Genomic DNA, 19,744 nt, shown 5'->3' on the forward strand with positions numbered 1-19,744 from the left:
ATGCTTTGTCAGGCACACTCTCTTGGGTATTATTGTTGAATTTTATTCTGAATTGAAAAGTTCTCTTGTCAGTTAACATTTGAGGACATATTAGTTTGTTTAGCAGACATTTGGTGTGCAACTATCTTGGGCAGCCTGATACTAGTGTGGATATCTGAAATCAAATAGCATAGTTACTGCCTCGTGTTTACTTGAACAATTGTCAACAGTAGCACCACTTTGCTTTGGTTAAAGTGCTGGTCATCTTCAGTTTACGCATGAAGTTAGTACATAACAAATTTCTATTGTACGTAGGTGAGTTATCAAATATCGTATATAATCTCCGTCGAAGAAAACAGAAGGAATGCCATGTCATCGTATCAGGACTTCATTTGCCATGCATGTAGTACATATCTGTTTATTATCTGTGGAATTGCCCCCAGTCATCTAAGTACATAGTTAACCAAGCATTGAGTAGAAGCTTATTTATTGCTTGATGTTTATCGGATTCGGGTTCGTGTTTGGCTCGATCCAGTTCGGATTCCTCATGTTGAATGCGCCGGACGACGTGGCATTTTTGGTCCTGTCGCGTGCTATCTCTCGAACCTTCGATCCCCGCCACCGCGCTGCCCTCTTTTGAACTCCTCGAATCAGAAGTGCCCAATCCCCTTCCTCAATTCGAACGAGACTCGTGCTGCAACGGCGTCCGTGCTGGTACTGTTCTATCGATCCTCGACCTTTGTGTTCTCCCGGCGTTCGAAGCTATTGCGATCGCTGATCTGGATCCTCGATGCGATGTCTGCAGCAGCCCTCAGGTCATACTGCTGAACGAGGGGGACAACACGTCGTCCCAGGGGAAGGCACAGATGACGAGCAGCATCAACGCCTCCGCCGCCGGTGGCCGACGACGGCGCCACAAATGATGGATCTCCTCGACATCGTCCATACCGCCGCCAAGATCCTCGTCGGCGGTTGCCAAGTCGCAAGACTCCGAGGTAACTTGCCCGGCCTGGGATCACGAACGAACGGTAGGGCACGAGCAAAAGGTGCCAACGCCTGAAGATCAAGATGGAAACCAAAGTGTGTTTATTATGTCAACAAGAACCCATCGATTGATCAAGAAAGCAACGAACTGCTGATCCGGGTTTAACCGCTGTCAGATGGATCATGGATGCATCTCGCATCAGCAGTTTTCTTATGCACACAACGGTGACTTCTTGTAAGTAGCTTTGGGTACCGACTACAGAGTCACACACTCTGAACCTTGTACAGGTGGGTGATGGAACTACTACCACTGTAGTTCTTGCTGGGTGAGCTCTCTCAGAAGAGGCTAAAACCTGTTCTTGGAGATGGGAGTCCTTTCACAGAGTCTAATCCGAAGTTGCAGGACTGCACTCAGTATCTCACTGCTCTCTCTCTCTCTCTCTTTCTTGGTAATGAATGCTCATTGAAATTGAATAACATGTTTTGCAGGGCATTAACAAAAAATAAAGAAGTAGGTCTCACCGTAGAAGCGATGGGCCTTTTGAGGAAAGCTATCATTCTGGGGTATGTATATCTTTACTGGCAATTTCTAAATATCTTATTGAAGCGTCTTAAATTATGCTGTTGGCTTTAGTGGCTTCCATACTAAATAGATTAATGACAGACATGTCACATATATATATATATATATATATATATATATATTCGATGGAAGTCCATACCACTGACATCACAAGGAATGTTTTGATCATATGTGAGATAAAAATAAGATACAATCGAGCTGGAGACAAAGCCTGTTTTACATGCAAACGTAGTGTCATTCACACCAACAAAATCAGAAACGAAGAAATATGATAATTACTCTGTTGTTGTCGGGAAGAACGCTGATAAATACTTGTCATGGCTGCCTCTGATCGAAGAACAGAAGAAGGTTTCTTTCTCTCTTCACCTCCCTTGGAACAGTGGACCGGCAATCGGGGTCGAGTCATCGTTGATCACGGCGTGGCCCTCATCTCCTTTGCGAACTGGGCTCTCTCGTGCGACGTTGTTGGCTTTCTCGTCGGAGGAACCCTCACCGGGATGTTCCATGACCGCGTCCTGCAGCTGCAAGGCGTACTCGATGTTCCATAAGACATCGCCCATGGACGGCCGATCGACTCCGTGGTCGGCCAAGCACTTCTCCGCAGCCTCCACATACTTCTTCAGAGACGCTGGGCTGATGGTGCCAACCAGGTGGGGGTCGATGATCTTCTCCAGCTGACCCTTGCGGTGGCACTGCATCGCCCACTCCGCCAAGTTCACCTGCTCCCTTGGGAGCGCCGGGTTGATGGCGGACCTCGCGCACAGCACCTCGAAGAGCACCACCCCGAAGGAGTACACGTCCGACTTCTCCGTCAGCTGCTGGCGCCGGAAGTACTCGGGGTCCAAGTAACCGAAGCTTCCCTTCACGGCGGTGCTGACATGGGTCTGCTCCAGGGACGGGGCGGCCTTGGAGAGGCCGAAGTCGGCGACCTTCGCCACCAGGTTTTCGTCGAGCAGGATGTTGGTTGTCTTGACGTCCCGGTGGATGATGCCCTGTGAAGCACCGGTGTGGAGGTAATGCAGGCCTCTCGCGGCCCCGATGCAGACCTCCAGCCGCTGTTTCCATGATAGCGGAGGGTGGCTGGCGCTGCCGTAGAGATGGTCCCTCAACGGGCCGTTGGCCATGAACTCGTACACCAGGATCATCTCGTTGTTCTCGTCGCAGCAGCCGATGAGTGACACTAGGTGGCGGTGCCGAAGCTTCGACAGCATTTGGATCTCTGTTTGGAACTCATTGATCCCCTGCTCCGACGACGGATTCCCTCGTTTGATGGCCAATTGGGTGCCGTCGTCTTGCATGCCCAGGTAAACCTTTCCGAAACCCCCGATGCCGATCACCTCCTTCTCGTCGAAGTTCTTCGTGGCTTCCCTTACCTCCGCTAACGTGAAGATCTTACCGAGGCCAATGGTACCGGAGGAGAAGACGCCCGAGTAGCCGCTCTTGCTCTTGTGGGATCCGAAGCGGTTCCTGTAGCTCCCTTTGCTACAGCTGCTGCTTCTGCTGCTCATGAAGCTGCACTGGCTCGCGTGGAGCGGGAGGAGCCACGACGAGAAGCTGTTCCTCTTCTGCCAATCCGCTGGCCGCCGCCTCCACCGGCAGAACATCACCACCACCAGGCCCATCGTCAAGGCGCCCAACGCGAGGCCAACACCCGGTGCAACCTTCGTCACGATGCTACCGGGGGCCGCACCGCCATGGTAAGACCCGTCCACCGCAAACAGGCCGTCCAAACTCCCCGCCGCGTTGCTCATCTTCATCACCTCGAGTCCGTTGAGGATGGCGTTGGGAGTTCCGGACGCCGAGTCGGGGGTCGGCCCGACCTGCACCAGGATGGTCGAGTTGGTTATGGTGGTGGCGTTGACGGCGAAGTCCTTGTAGTAGGCGACTGCGAGGCCTGAGGTCAACGACGAGAGGTCGAGGGTGGAGACGGCCATCAGCCCGTTGATGTACACGTTGAAGTAGAGCGTGTTGAGGCTCTTGCTGACGATGTCGCACAAGTGCATGCGGATCAAGTACGAGAAGGCTGGGTCAGCAACCATCTCCCATGTGATGTTGAAGTTGGGAACGGCCGTGTTCGAGTTGGCCATCTCATCCGCACTCGAGTAGACCGTGCTCGGCGCGATCAACGGCGTCACCGACCCGTCGTCGGGGTACTTTATCGTCTTGGTGGACACCGACACGTTCTGGGCGGCTGCGGGGACCTTCAGGAATCCGCCGTCGGTCCGCCATTTCCTCCCCAGCGTGTCGTCGACGGGCACGATCTCCCGTCCCCCGACGTTGAGCCGGTAGGCGACCTCGAGAGCCAACTTGGAGACGCCATTAAATTGGCCAGCGGGAGAGATGGCCGCGGCGAAATCGGCGATGAGATTGTCCGGCGCCGACACGACCTCGACAGCGTTGATGAACGCGAGGGACCCCTTCTTGGGCGCGAATGTGAGGGAGACCTTGTCGCCGGAGACGACGACCAGGTACTCCTTGACGACAGCGGAGGCCGGCGAGTCCGGGGTGAAGTCATGGAGGAGGACAATGTCGTCGGTGCTCACGGTGAAGACGGCGGACGTGAGGTTGTACTTGGCGTTTGCGAACGCGTACAAGTAGAGGCGGATCCAGTGGCGGCCGGGCTTGGAGACGAAGAAGCTGTAGGTGGAGCGGCCGTTGAAGACCCTGGCGGTGAGGTACAAAGGCGAAACAGAGGAGTCAGCGGTGGAATTGTCGGCGGAGACGTTGATATCCTCATTGGTGGAGAGGAAGGAGGAGGACTGCGGGTCGGAGCGGAAGACGCGGCCGTCATTGAGCTGGGTGCTCGTGGACGCGCCGCAGTCGAGGAGGTAGTTGTCGGAGGGGGTAAACTTCACCGAGGCCGAAGCCGACGACGCAACATTGGTGTCGGTGGCGAGGAGGAGGAAGAAGAGAAGGGAGACAACGACCGGTCTTATCGTCGCCACCCCATGCTTCTCTCCTGCAGGCATTCTAGGATCGGTATGAACGCTCAAAAGCCAGAATGCCCGCCGGCGTGCATGGGGAGCCCGTGACACCGGCAGCTCCTAACGCTTTGCAGTTCTGCGGACGGAATCGCAGGAGGAAGCGGAAGTAGCAGCGAGGCCGAGGAGGACGGAGAGTGAAAGAAATAGAATTCGGGAGTCAGCTTGGTTGGAAGCACGTAGTGGAGGCGAATGCGAGCAGACTTGGGGGCGACAGGCTTCTTGATTATTCTTCAAGTTCTCGTTAACTAGACACCCGACGTCCTACCCGCCTTGTGGGACGGGAGAGAGCGAGTGGGCCCACACATTCCCTCCAGTCAGTTGTCAGGTAAGCAATCCGAGCAACTCCCTTAGCGGCGTAGAAGCCTGAGATTGGAGGAGAAGCGTAGTGGCTAGATGGAGCGCGACGTAGGCTCGATGGGAGAAGCCAGAGTGGATCGAGATGGGGAGAAGGGACCTACCGGCATAAAGTCAATCGGACGCTTGTGGTTGGACGTGGGGGCCTCGATGCCCCGCCGCGTTCCAGCTGGGGATGTCTCCTTCCTATCCTTCATCATCATCATCATCTTCTTCTTCTTCTTCTTCTTCTTCTTCTTCTTCTACCTGTCAGTTAATTGCGTTGCTGTTGTTAATGAATGAAGGGGGGGCGTTCCATTGGCTGACACAGGAGAACTGGCAGAAGCGATGAGAGGGACGCATCGGGAAGAGTCCTCCTAATTGGATCTCCCAAGAGGCCAATTCTTGTCTCAGTAACCCTTCACATCAAGTTGGCGTTTATAGGAATGAAGCTGTGTACATTAATTCTTTACCGATCCCTGCAGTAAATAATTGTCTTACCAATGACCAATGGTGTCTTGTCTCAGTAGCCCAAAGCCGTTGTCTGGGGGTCTAATGGAGTCGATCATCTAACCTGTAACTCTTTTCCGTGAGTTCCTCATTTCTCGTTCCTATACTGCAAGCTGAAACGTGTAGGACTTGCTATTTCAGTATTTTTCTTAATCTTAAAAGATTGCTATCCCATAATTTTGTGGAAGGCACAAATCAGTGAAGCTTTCTTGGTCCTCGAGAACATGAGTGGCACTTCCTCCACGGCTGTAGAACATATAAAACACTAGGCTCGAACTAATAAATGGGACCAAATTAGTGTTTGTGCCACACATGTCTTGGCCTCTGGTCCTCCAAGATTTGAATCATCTACCTACTTATTCTTCTGATCTCTTTCTTCTACCTTGACATGGTCCATGTTCTTCAATTTTGTTACTGACCAAAATTATTAGAACCTACCGACGATCTTAAGCCGTTCAATTTTTAATTTTTATTTTTTATTTATAAATTAAAATTAATTATAAAAATCATCCATTCCAAAATATTAAAATTACAAAATCATCGATTTTGATATATATATATATAATTTTAGTTTTTCAAACCTATGAATCGAATCATCTCGAGATGATTCTCGAGCAATTAATGACTACTCTGTTTGGAATCGATAAATCGTTAGGCCGATTCGATTTCAGTTTTAGTTCGAATCGAATCAATGGAATTTTTTTTCCTATATTCTAAATATTAAGTTCAAAATTAAAAAAATACATAAAATATTCTTCAAGGTAAATTATTTTTATGCTTTTTTATGATCACTACATCGGCAACAATCCCTCCTGTTCTTCATTCATGAACCTCAAACAGTGTGCAACCGTCGCTGCTGGGGTCCCTTCTCATGGTGAGCCAAGCAACATCGAGTTGGTTCCCGGCTTCCCCGGTTGTTTGCCACTGATGACAGCGAGCGACAGGCCACAAGGCGATCATCGCTCCTGATGGCGGCCGGCCGAGAACAGAGGAAGAAGGAAACACAGAGAGAGGTGATGAGGTCACTGGCGACATCAACTACAGCTACTTGCAAATGCGCTTACCACACTGCCTGTCTTCTTCGCCCTATTTTTGATCTGTGTCAGCATCTCTGTTCCATCCCTGACGCTTCAACCAACTTCGCCTCCTCACAGGTTACTACATCTCATCCGACCAGCGATGCAAAACTACAGGAAGTTAGGTGCAACTTACAATGTCTCATGTTATCAACTGATCATGTTTGCCCTTTTCTCCTTCCTCCTTTTCTTGGCTACAGAGCGACAGACAGACATGGCAGGAGGTTTGCGTTGAATCCAACACAAACATGACGGACACATGTTTGTTAAAATGCCTTGCAGCGGGCAAACGTAAAGACACGACCCCGAGTCCAGTTCAATCCACGACGATACCATAAAGAAAACATATACATACATGTGGTAGAGGCTTTTGAGGCCGAGCGGAGGGAAATGTTTCCGAAGAAAGCAGTAACAGGTGCATTCATCTCTGGACATGAGCTCTGTCTTCTTGCCAAGATTACCAACAAATGCATCATCCGAAGCTCTGTTTCCAGGGATGTTTATAGCAAGGAGAAAACAACGAGCGTGCTGGGCTATTACTCGCTGACAGTGACAATGCCCATTCTCCTTCATCCACGCCATGACAGCGACGCATGGAGACACGGGAATTAAATAAGAGCCCAACGGAGGCGAGTGTTTTGAGTTAGAACTCGAGAAGCGACACCGAGGCACGGTTTCTGATTCTATAGGGTTTGGGGTGGCGGTTTTGACCGACTGGAATTGCACCGAAACCGAAGCAGCGCCACAGCGATCAGCGTCCTTCGCCACCAACGGCACGAACCGGCACACATGCGACGGATCCCACCCCTTCGTTCTCCCATCCACGGTCGGGGTACGGCAGAGGAAGATATAGAAGCGCAGAGGTCATGGAGACGACCTCTCGGCTTCGGCTGAGACCTCCCCCTGCCCTTTCCGCTTCCAAAGAGGACTGTTTGCTGGTGCTCAGTGCGTGCTCAGTTCGAGCGTGTGGAGGGGTGAAAAGATTAGGAGAAAGACCACTGACTTGACAGCACTGCTCTCGTCTTCCCCCCCCGCCTCCCCCCGCGTCGCTTCGGGTGAAGTGTTTCCATGGAAGAAGAGGATGGATTCGACCACATGGAGGAAGGAGGATTCTTGGAGTTGCTGGGCTCCGGAGGCGAACAGGGCGGCTACCTCTTCGACGCGCCTTCTTCCCTCTCTTCCCCGTCGTCTTCTTGCTACTCTTCTCTGACAGCGGCGCAGATGCTTTGTTTCGGTGGGAAGGAAGAGGCGGCTCTTGCACCGCACGGAGCGCTTGCCCAGAGATCAGCAGACAATTCCTCCATCTCTTCCCTCTCCTCCTCGCCTAACTCCACCGCCGCCACCACCACCACCACCATTAATATCAACAGCGGCAGTTCTAAGACATCAAAGGTACCCGATTAAGCTCGACTTCATCCACCTATTTGCCTGTCGTCATGCTTTGTTGCTATAAACATGGTTTGGTTGGCTGATCGCCCTGTTTCACATAGAAGAAGGCCGGGAGTGGGGGAGGTGGTGGAGGGAGGAGAACAGCGAGTGCGACGACGACTTCAACCACTCTCAACGCGAACAAGAAGCCAAAGACTGAGGCCTGTGCTTCTGCTAGTCATGGCGCTATCAAGGTGTCTGTTCTTCAACTGTTCAGTACTCGGTCTACGTAATTGGTCCTTTTACATTGGTTCACGGGTTGTTCTACCGTTACTGTTTCCCATTGATAAGATTGGGTGCGAACCATGTGCAGGTGAGGAAGGAGAAGCTGGGAGATCGAATTATGGCATTGCAGCAGCTGGTGTCTCCCTTTGGCAAGGTCTCTTGCGTCAATCTCCTCTTCTTTGCTTTGCTTCTCTTCTCATTCTCGTTTGCACTTAATTGCAAGAGGCCGCCTTTGCTTGTTGTCTCTGCCTCTTGGCGTTGGTGTTCACCAACAACAAGCAATCATACAAGGTATCAGTTTTCTGGTCCCTTTTGACCTTGACCGACGCTGTGCAAATTTGGCAGTCTGATACGGCCTCGGTCCTGCACGAAGCAATGGGCTACATCCGCTTCCTGCATGACCAAGTCCAGGTATATACGTGTACCCTCCCTCTCGCTCTCCTTCTCCCTCTCACATTGATACATGTTCTTTCCGTCTCTCGTATTAATGAAGAGCTCTCTCTCTCTCTCTCTCTCTCTCTCTCTCTCTCTCTTACAGTTCCGTGTTGTTTTGTGTCAGGTTCTGAGCTCTCCGTACCTGCAAGGCATGTCATCTTCGGATCACATCCAAGTATGAAGAATTAGACATGTTTTTACTGCTTCAGCTCTCATCTTTAATTTGAGCAAACGTAGGTGATTTATTTGGTGTCGATCGTGATGATGAAGGATGGGCGAGGGAACGATCTGAGAAGCCGGGGCTTGTGCCTGGTCCCCATCTCATGCACGGAGCACGTAACAAGCAGCAATGGTGCTGATCTATGGTCCCCGGCCATGGGAGGTGGCGAGCCCTCTCCTTCTCCTTCTTCGAAGCACTAAGCAAGCGTCTTCTCTTCTTTCCTTGGTGTAGTGTACTCTTTTCTTCTTGTGTTTTGGGCCTCTTCTCCTTGTTTGTCTTTAACACCCCGTCTCGGGTTGCTGCTTGTTCTCTTCAGGCGTGGGAACATTAACAGAAGAAAAAGGAAGCTAATCATACATACATAGGGTAAGTATGGCTTCTCAACTTCATATAGCTTCAGCATATTAACTTGCTTCTATAGAAGAAGAAGAACAAAAAAAAAAAAGGCATGTTTAGAAGATAATTAACATCAGGAAGATGCAAAACAGCAATTTTTTGTGGGGTTCTCCCTCTGTTCTTCTATTGTACTGCTTTCAAGTTGGAAGGTGGGAGTTTTTCGTGTTTGATTAACCACATGAAGAGAGACCTCATGTTGTTTTCAGAAAGGATCGGAGACCTAACTTGCTCGATCTTGGTTGCGTTTTGACTCTTGGGATTATTCGGAATCTATGCATCATCCCTTTGTTGACTTTAAACCTCATGTTGGTTGGAGTTGCATACATGCACTGAGATTTATCTTCACCTCACAATCAACAAGTTGTAGCTGTTGCACAAAATTGAAGGGAAGGGAAAACAATGAGACAATAGTTTTACACCGGTGGTCACTCTTGCTCATTTGAGGGGGGTTTGCATGAGAGCAAACTGTGTTTTACTGATGATGAGACTCTCAACTGGACTTGTAAGTGTTTGGGTTTGATGGAAGAGGCAGGCCACCACTCTCAAGCTAAATATAGATATATCCCTACTCGGAGGGATAAGAGCGACTTAGATGTCGTGGACCCTCCGAGATCGGGTGGACGGGCTTTTCGATCCGATTCCTTCTATACTCAAGTCAATAAAATAAAGAACAGAGTAATTCTAGTGAATAGTTATTAACTTTGATTTCTACGATATGATGAGCTTTCTCTAGCGGGTTTAACCTAGATTGGGTTGTCGTGTGTAGAGATTGTATTGGAGTGAATGTTTTTTTTTTATATCATTTGTCTCCCCAAGATGTATTTTCGGAATTCTCTTAGAGCGATTCATTTATCTCTCTAACGCTTCGCTTAGTGTGGTCCGGGGCGGGTGTGTCGAATGGTGGGAGGAAACAACACCACGTAAAACTATTACAACACTGCTTAGGAGTTTACATTAGACGGTGGAGTACCTCGATTGGTTGATCGACTAGTCCATCCACTTCAACACGTGATGGAGGGTTGAGGGCTTGATCGTCGCGTAGAGTAGCTCGATTGATCCGTCCACTTACCTTGGCTGATCCGATTGCCAAAGTACCCACTTCACTGCAGGAGAGAGAGAGAGAGAGAGAGAGAGAGAGAGAGAGAGAGAGAGAGAGTTTCAGCCAGCTTGTTAACAAGCCAAGGCTCCTACATCATGTAGTTGTTGTCACCGGGACGCATGGGTTCAGCAAATGTGTGCAATTTCAATATTGCAAACAATCTGACAGAGCATGTGGCGACCATGTCCGAGAAGACGAAGAGGGCGTCGCGGTGGAGGGTGTAGGCGTGGCCGCCGGCAGTCGAGCCGAGAGGTGGATCGGCCGACAGGTCGGACTGACCCATGGGGTGGTGGTGGAGCTTCGCTCGGAGAATGGTGGCGTGGAAGGACCAGTGGCACGAGGGCGACGGCCCAATGCGGGCGGGCGTCTCGGCGGCGTGCTCTTTCCTGCCACCATCCCGTGCGCCTCGTCCAAGTTCTGTTGGTTGAGAAGGTCACATGCGTTTTAGGTGAGCTTACCACCTGCCACACAAGGAGAAAGCGCCTTCGAAAAAAATTAAATCTTTCCAAAATCGTCCATGAAATGGTTTCTTACTCTCACCTTCGGTCACCGGATTCGACTGCCAAGGACCGGGCGCTCACTTCCAAGGACCGCACGCGCACGCGCACGCGCACGCGCACGCTCACTTGAGGTTACGACGGTTCATTTTTCGGGCCTTAATCGGACTAGAACGACCAAACTCTATAGGATCGAAGACGGTAGGCGGAGCTTACCCCAAAACATTTGACTCAACACGCATATACACCAGTAGGCAAAAACATCCGCATGAAATCCCCTACAAAAAAAGATTGATCAAACTATACACCAAACTAATCGGACTTTCAATATAAGAACACATCCATCCAGCCATCCATCCATCCATCAATAGCTGGTGGATAGCCAAATGCCGTGCCATAGTAGCACCCCCCATACTACTCGCCGAATGAGGTTCCTCACCTCAGTCGGGACAGACAATTGCCATGCTAAAATGGCTGATGATGATGACTGTTGGTACAACATGGTTCAATCAATTTTTTTTTTTAGGCTAGTGTACAAATAAGTACAAACAAGGATCTCAGACTGCTTCCATCGCTGCCCAACCTCTTGAGAAGAAGAAGCAGCAGCGGGAGGAGATTTCTCCTGCCAGCGAGCACCCGATCAGCAATGTCAATTTGCTCAGAACTGCCTCAATGTCTGTAATCGACTAACGGATTGTCTTGAGTTCAGAAATGTTTTGGGCGAACAAAGCTTGCAACTAAGTTTCGTCACTCCAAACCTCAGAAGCATCCACCAGACTGCAATCCTGCTCATCGGAATGCAAGTATCTTAACCTACTATTTCTTCTCCTTCTCAGCTCCCATCCCCACGCCTTCCGCCCGTCGTTTGTCTGCTGTTTCTTTTTTTAGGTTCAACTTCATTCTTCCAATTATGTGCTTCAGGTGATCCTTTCTCATTGCTCACATTGGCAGAGGAGCCTTCAGTGTTCCCTTTGCTCGACTTAGTGTTCTTTCTGCTGAGTTTGATCAAGGTGTTTCCTCCAACGGGATTAGCAGATCAGGTCCTTTATCAGGAATCGTTCGAGAAGTTGCTGCAAAACCATCTCCTGATCTGCAGAGGAAGCATCATAGCAGTACAGTTGTGTGTTCAGAAGAGAGAAGAAGAAAGGGTTAGAAAAAACAAGAAACAGATAAAACAGTGAAAGAAAAGCAAGGTGTAGACCTTTCTAGCAGTCACCCCTAGTTCTCCTGCAAAACCTTCTTTTGCCTCATGGTTAGGATATTAATTTTCTTTTAAGATTTCCTTAAGTTTCTGCAAACATATATAATGATCGATTCACATGTTTCCCAATAGAGGTTTTAGTCACTATGGGCTCGGACAAGATACATGTAATAATAGTGTAATAACTCAACTTCAGTCCCACATCAAAAGCAGAATAAAACTTTAGTTAATAGGCATACTATCATCGACTTGAACTTAAGTATTTTGGACCAATGATTCATGTTTGAAAGAGTTATTAGGCCATGAATGGAATCAAAACCAACAAATAATAATTCAAATAGAAAAGGAATACCCGTGGCCATGACCAAAGGGTCATGATAAGAGCCACTGCTGGGTTGGGCTTTGTGTGCACCATACTACAGTTTTGGATTTGATTCACCTTGATCTCACATGGGAACGTGAAGAAGAGTTAAGTTAGTTTATAAGCGATTTAGACTTAAACATTTTGACCGGTGATTCAAGCTCAACAAAATTTAATAAATTAATGGATCGATTATCCCATTGAAACCGCATCATGATAATAGTACAAAAATCAATGAAAAAGATCCTTTATGGCATGATCATTAACAGTAAAGCAACAACAAAGTAAACCACGCGCTTCCCATGAAAGTACTGGATAGTGAAAGAAACACTCTCCATTATTGAAAAGGCTAGAACATATGTACAGCAGCAGCCATGATATCAGGGAACTTACGATGGGAACAAAAGCAGGAAACTAGATGCCCTGACAAAATTGTGACAATATTGAGAGATGCATAAAGCAAACAAAGGGTTTACTAAAAATTCAATGTCACATTTTCATTGACTCGTTCAGAGTCCTGACATAAACTATCCAAAGAATAGGCAATCAAAAACATATACATCCAGTCAATTACTTCTATCTACATTCATATATTGATTGATATTTAAAACAGAACCTGCAAATATAAGATGGAACTCATCATTTTAGCATAAAACACTCATTCTCACTGTTGAAGGTTCAAAGAACCAAGGTGCAGTGAAGTGCCAACCTATACATGTACACATAGCAAAGCAAGACACATATCACCACATTAAAGATGGGACAAACCTAATATTAATTAAGTTCACTAATTTATGTGCAAAAATGTATTGTGGCTCACTAATTGAAGTATAGAATGTTGCATCAATTAGACGAAGAAAACAACATTGATATACGAGAAAAGAAAAAAAAATAATGACAAAAAGAAAGGATATAGGAGCGAGGAGGATGACTAGACATGTCCTTGTTTAGTGACATAACCCTTCCCAATTAAGGTAAAAAACTTCTCCGGTAGCTGGTCTCCTTTCTTTTCTCAAAGAACATTACTTTGACCACATGGATCACACAGATCTTACATGTATTAATGACAACAAAACTGGTAACATTATAGTTTGTAACATCTCGCTAGACTCTTATGATCACACCTTAAGCACACCCCTACTGAGACTGATGCTCATGCTAGTAGTTTTATGTTGATCAAAGACGAAACACGAGGTGCCCAAACTCAACCTCGATCCAGAGAACATTTCATCTAGAACATAGAACTAAAGACTTTGAGCTAAGCCTAGTTAAAGGGTAAGCCTAATACACAAGGTGCCAGTGCAAGGTTTGGAGAGTTGGTATATACAACTTTACCCCACAAACAGAGAAACCTTCTAGTCTAGCTAAGATTAGTCTAACTTGAACTGATTGCCAAAGAAAAGGTTTCAAGAATGATGGTCATCTCATAACATGAGGGAAAGAAAAGGGAAGGAAAACATGGGCACTAGCCCCAAAATTGCAAGCATGTCAAAGATGCCTAGGCCTCCAATGCACCTACAAGTTAGGCAAAAATCATCTAACACATCATATGAAAAATTAATTTGCCCGTTCAAAGCCACCATTTTGTATGAGTTCATTCATCAAGGTATAATATTGTTACACATTTCCTGCTCCATGAGTAATAAACCAGTTTGCTTTCTTGTGCATGAATGGAGAACTATTGCCATTAAACACATAGCATAAAAGAACAGAATTTAGGTCCAATGTAACGATAAGCACTTTTAGGGCTAGATTAATATTTTTTATTATTTAGGATGACAAAAAGGTCTAATAAATAATGTAGGGGCAATATTGGAAAAAAATAGTTAAGATTTTCTACTTATTTTCTACTTAAGGAGGACCCCCACCCCTATTTTTTCACCTTGGACACGTGGAGCCATTGTTGTTGGTGGCAGCAGCTCAGCCTCATCAAGATCAAGGAGCCCTAAATTTAGAGACAAATAAGGGGATCAACAAAGGGATCCGGTAAGATCTCTTTAATTTCGATTTAACGAGTAGTGCAGTTTTTTCTTCCTTCTTTTGGTAAACCCTAAAATCCAAACCCTAGCTAACCCTCTCTCAAAAACATCTCATGAAGTATTTGGTTTTTTACTTCTTTTTGTAAATATTAGCATCGTCTAAAGTAGCCCGGTTACATTTTTCTCATCTTTAGATTTTGTTGCTTCTTTGGTGTCATTCCCATCTCAAACAAATATTTTAACTCTTCAAACTAAGCACATTTATAAACATTAGCTTTAATGTATCTTTACTTCAAAATATGCGTATTTTGTCATACTCATCATATAAGAAACACATTCAACAACCAACGAGTTAATTGTATTATACATTAAGATGTGGACTACTAAATGCTCGATTCAAGCCTCTTAGTATCTACGTATACCTATATTCCCAGGGACTAGATTGATCCCACCAAATGACTATGGATTGAGCCAACTTGAGTCTAACCTCATCACCCCAAGTAGCACAAAACAAAGGCATTCAAGGTGTACGCATACAATATGTTATAGCAACATGTCACACCATACAAGCACAACTAGAAGTCCATAACTATAGTTGATAACAACCTAAACTACATAGTCCATGAGTTTCAACACACATAAAAAAACTTCCAATTCAAATGAAAAGCAAGTAACAAGAATGCTACTGTCAAACAGTCTCCAACAGTTTATTACTTCTATATTTGCTTTTTAATAGAGGTCTTGGACCCATTCATTTGACTTAGTCGCTGCCACTTCCTGATTATTAGTCGTTCCATTCATGCTTGTGTTGAGTTCATGATTTTCACTTATATTTAAAGCTGGTTCTGTCACAAGCATAGAGATATCTTCATTTGAAAGAAAAATCAACAAGAGCGAGACGAGTATTTACAAAAAATACTCAATAAGCGCGCACACCTCCCTCGTAGGGCGACTAAGCAAAAATTTAAACACGTTAAAACTATTCATGTCACATCGTAAAACATAATAATATATATATCATATACTTTTCATATTCCTTTCAGAAAATATAATAACTAGATAGTCAAGTACATACTAAATCCAAGGGAATCAAGCCCCAATCTGTGGACAATAACCTTGGTGGACTTAAGTGTCACCCCACATGTCAGGTTACGGGTTTAGCACCCAAAGGTACTTTTCTCATAAGATGATAGTATATTACCTTAGAAAATCATCTTATAACATATTTTCTTTATAATTCTCCCTACAAGACTACTTCTAGGTATCACTTATACTACCTCATTGCCTCTGCCTTGGTGGACTTAAACGTCATCCCTTCTATCACAAACAAAGCTATATATTAGGTGTTCGATGAAATGCTCACGTATGTCCGTGTCTTTCGGTTTTGTTCATGCTTTGTACAACATGTAGAGGGCTTGCAGTAGATTTGGCAGCGTCATCCCTTCTATCACAACAAAGCTATATATTAGGTGTTCGATGAAATGCTCGCGTATGTCCGTGTCTTTCGGTTTTGTTCATGCTTTGTACAGTAGAGGACTTGCAGTAGATTTGGCGAGGAAAAACTACTCAATAACAGGCCATTCAGGCAACCATTTTAAGGGTTTTCTAGCTTCGCAGAGTGGTATGAAGTGTCAGCCAACATAACACCCAAGAAACTTACCCGAGTGGCACATAGCTAGATGAGTCTTTTGTCACGACCCGAGCCTGATGGGCCCTAGCATAATGCATGTGAGGCGTAGCCCAGTGGTGGCTCCACGCCGTGACGAGTCCTCTGACTTCATCTACGAGTAGCCCTTTCCTACTCGAGCCCCCTCACCATGCCCAAATGCTAGGTCGACTCTGATATCAAATGTCACGACTCGAGCCTGATGGGGCTAACTAGCCTATCAACTTCGTTTGGCCTAAACCACTGACCAAAATGCTTAAGCTGAAGTTGATAGTAGTACACTCATCAGACCCTTATAAGCCAATCTTAATTTTGTCCACTTTCAATGTGGGACTAATCAGGGGTGTTACACCTTTGGGGTAGTGTCTAAGGTTGGTTCACTGTCTTGTTCTACAATAGTGTCATATGGACACTTATGGAAACTTTTGACAATGGCAGACCACCTTGGACCCTTTGTCGTTCGACCGTTCAGAGCTTACAAAGTCTATGTTTGTACTTTGCATTGTCTATCAAGTACTTGCTGAAATGACTGCTTGTGGATCATAAGTTAAATGCATCCTCTAACTCGTATTTTCTTTTGCAAGTCCTTAAGGGACCATAAAAGGTTTCGGGGAGGCTGACCCTTTGTTATATATATATATATATATATATATATATATATATATATATATAATGTTATCATTTATCTTTGCACTTGCTATAAACATGTCTTTTCTCATAAAAGAATTTATGACTAAAATAAAAATTCATGATTAAAACAATCATACATAGACAACAGTTTAATAACTAGCACATCATGGAAGCATGTCATAACACAAACATTAAGACATGGATCATCTTTAAACTAGAACATATAATACTTTATCATATCCAAACAATAGAAATACATGCTTATCCTGATTTGTTTACTATTCAAAAATAATAATTAAAATATTATTTCAAAAGCAACTATTTAGGCTGACAAGCCACTTACCTCAAGTCTAGGCTTTCAACCAATCTATCATTCAAGCCCTAAAGAAAAAGATAAGGATTTGATTATTTAATTATACCATAATCATAAAATAAAAAATTACCTTTTCTCTTTATATTTAGTTTTACCTTTTTTAAAACCATAATAATATATTTTAATATCATTAGCCTTAATTAGTTTTACACTCTAACTTAACTTATCTTTGTATGAAGAATGGGTTGTACTCTAGTCATCATTAAATTTGGCATTTTTAACCAATTGCCATGACAATTAATTTTTTGTATTGTTTTCTTGGTTTTGGAAAAACTTTTTATGATGTCAAACACAATAAACACCATTAGCATATCTATGTTCCACGTACCAGAATTTTGAATTTAATGATCATTATTTTTTGTTTGTTAACATAATAAAATCATAAAGTCACATTGGTAGAACAAAATAAACTCATATGTTGTAGCTAATTAGATTAGAATAAAACCAAATTAAAAAATTATCTACTCAATCTTGCACAAAGTCAGATGCAATCATGGTAGAAAGATAAAGTTTGTATTTACAATGATTCAATATTTTCACTTACCATGGTGATCAGTAGCAAGAGGCAATTAATTGCCCGTGTCGGCCTCCTACAACCATTGGGTGTGACTGGTGCAAAATAGTCTTCCTTGTTTTTTGCTTTATTGTTGCCTCTGAATTTGGATGCCTCTGAACTTGGACGGTGGAAGACTTACACTTAAACAACATAGGCTAGAATTCAAAGATTGATATTTGCAAACAAACGTTATAAAGTAATTCTTCTCTTATGAAGAGCTAGTGAATATTAGAAAGATTATTCATGGTAGGGGTGTTCAGATCGAACCAACCGAACCAAAACTAAACCAAAATTGAATCGGTCTAGATCCAATTCGGCCAAAACTGGTTCATCAATAGTTCGATCTTGAAGTCTATAAATGGTTCTGATTTAGAAGAGTACTCTTCTTAGATTCGGTTAACCGGTTCGGACCAAACCAAACCGAAGAAGAAGAAAAAACTACACTCTTTATTAAATCAAAATTAAAGAGATCTTATCGGATATTTTTGTTGATTCCCCTCTTCATCTCTAAATCAATGGGCTACTTGATCTTGATAAGAATGAGCCGTCGACGGTTCCACATGTCCAAGGTGAAAAAAAATAGAAGGCAGGATCCTCCTCAAGTAGAAAACCCTTTCTTTCAGTATTGCCTCTACATTATTTATTAGACCTTTTGACATCCTAAATAAAAAAAAAAATATTAATGTAGTCCTAAAATTGCTTACTGTTACATCCTAGGATGTTGTAATCTTCAGACTCAACAAGACCAAGAAAACCTAGATTCGAAGAACACTCAATTGCCAATTTCCCAAACTTTACAATCCACAATTCCACTTGCTCAAAAGCTGCTTCCATTAAATTCTTTACCGTATGCAGGTACAATATTTCTCGAGGCATTGCTGTGTGTGAAATCCAACGCTATGCTGTTAGGGCACAAGTATGTCCAAGAGAATTATTCTATCAGTAGAGGACTTTTCCCTTTGAATGTAATTGAAATCAGGAAGAAGAAGAAGAAAAAAACACATACCCAACTCACAAGATGAATCTTCAATGCATCTACAGTTATCTTTTAGAAGCTCAGAGAGTTCATACCGAGAATGGTAAGAACACATACTCTCTTGAGAAACTCTCGTCTCCCCATCCTCCTACATATCACACTCCTTTCCCTTCCTCACACAACAATTTACTTTACCCACAAATCTTCTGCTACTCCCCGATCAAACTTCAGGGTTTCACCGATCAAACAATCAAGCAGCTCAAGAGATGTCCACAGACATTCAATTCCGCATCTATTCCGACCAAATCCTAGAACGCAACCCCTCCTCCTCTCACTCTGTTCGTTCTCCATTTTCTCACCTCTGATCACACATCTCAACATAGCGCATCCAGCTCCTAAACCCCTTCCTTTCTTTTTCTCTTTCCTTCCTCCCTGGGGCACAAGACGATACACATGCCACGGCAAACCCATCTTTCACACACACCACAACCAAAACAAATCGTAAGCCAGCAAGACGCCCAGAAAACAACAAAAGAAGAAGGAGAAGAGGTGAGGATTTGAAAGAGAAAGGGGTGCCAAAGGCGGCGACGATCGATCTTTTCTGGGTACTCTTGTTCTTACTTGGGCTGATCGTGACGCCGCTTCTTGCGCTCGGTGGGTGTTCGTTTCTTTCCGCTGAATAATATATAGATCCATCCGCATGTACGACCTATTTGTCACGATCGACCTAAAAAAAGGGCGGGACGCCGCAGAGCGTGGGAAAGGGGGTGTGCGGCGCAGAGAAAACAGAGAACAAAGGTCGATGGACTCATGTGGCCTCCTTCATTCATCGCTTCTTATGGGCCTCCAATAGAATCGAAGGCCCATTTATAGCAATTATTAAAATTTGATCCCAAATAGATTTATTTATTTTTATAAAATCATTTCATTGAAAAAAAGAAGAAGAATTAAATCATCCGAAAAAGCTGAGCTATGTCTAATTGGGGTTCGGATTAGATCCGACCATCGTTACTATCTCTCTGATGATCCACTTTGGAGATAAACATACTATAAAGCCTCCATTTTATCCATTACGGTGTGGCATCACCATTCATCAGGAACTGCTTGCCCTTCTTCGATCAGGGAAGTATGGGAAAAAAAAAAAGAATGGAAAGATATTTTTGGAAACAATGAGTTCAGTAAGTGTCTTTAATTCAACAGGAGAACTGACATGATCTCACAACAGGTGATAATGACAAGCTCTGGGTCTAAGA

The 19,744-nt window shown here is 44.8% G+C and overlaps 2 protein-coding genes across 5 annotated transcripts; one reads left to right on the plus strand and one right to left on the minus strand.

Moving 5' to 3' along the window:
- Window positions 1–1,712: 1,712 nt before the first annotated feature.
- On the minus strand, window positions 1,713–4,515 carry LOC135672250 (probable receptor-like protein kinase At5g61350). Its single transcript, XM_065180708.1, has one exon. It carries the CDS (start codon window positions 4,513–4,515, stop codon window positions 1,909–1,911), a length of 2,607 nt encoding a protein of 868 aa, XP_065036780.1. The 3' UTR covers window positions 1,713–1,908.
- Window positions 4,516–6,193: 1,678 nt separating this feature from the next.
- On the plus strand, window positions 6,194–9,386 carry LOC135586599 (transcription factor bHLH113-like). 4 transcript variants are annotated; one of them, XM_065180322.1, is made up of 8 exons: window positions 6,194–6,527; window positions 6,650–7,841; window positions 7,940–8,071; window positions 8,191–8,256; window positions 8,448–8,513; window positions 8,662–8,712; window positions 8,808–8,984; window positions 9,074–9,386. In XM_065180322.1, the coding sequence occupies exons 2-7, from the start codon at window positions 7,518–7,520 to the stop codon at window positions 8,955–8,957; spliced, it is 789 nt and encodes a 262-aa protein (XP_065036394.1). In that variant the 5' UTR covers window positions 6,194–6,527; window positions 6,650–7,517; the 3' UTR covers window positions 8,958–8,984; window positions 9,074–9,386. The 4 variants fall into 4 exon arrangements, with proteins under 4 accessions (XP_065036394.1, XP_065036393.1, XP_065036392.1 ...); XM_065180321.1 differs by having other exon boundaries at window positions 6,650–6,864; window positions 6,944–7,841; window positions 8,808–9,386; XM_065180320.1 differs by having other exon boundaries at window positions 8,808–9,386.
- The last annotated feature ends 10,358 nt before the right edge of the window (window positions 9,387–19,744 follow it).

Source organism: Musa acuminata, chromosome BXJ1-4, assembly GCF_036884655.1.
Source record: "Musa acuminata AAA Group cultivar baxijiao chromosome BXJ1-4, Cavendish_Baxijiao_AAA, whole genome shotgun sequence".
NCBI classification, from domain to species: Eukaryota; Viridiplantae; Streptophyta; class Magnoliopsida; order Zingiberales; family Musaceae; genus Musa; species Musa acuminata.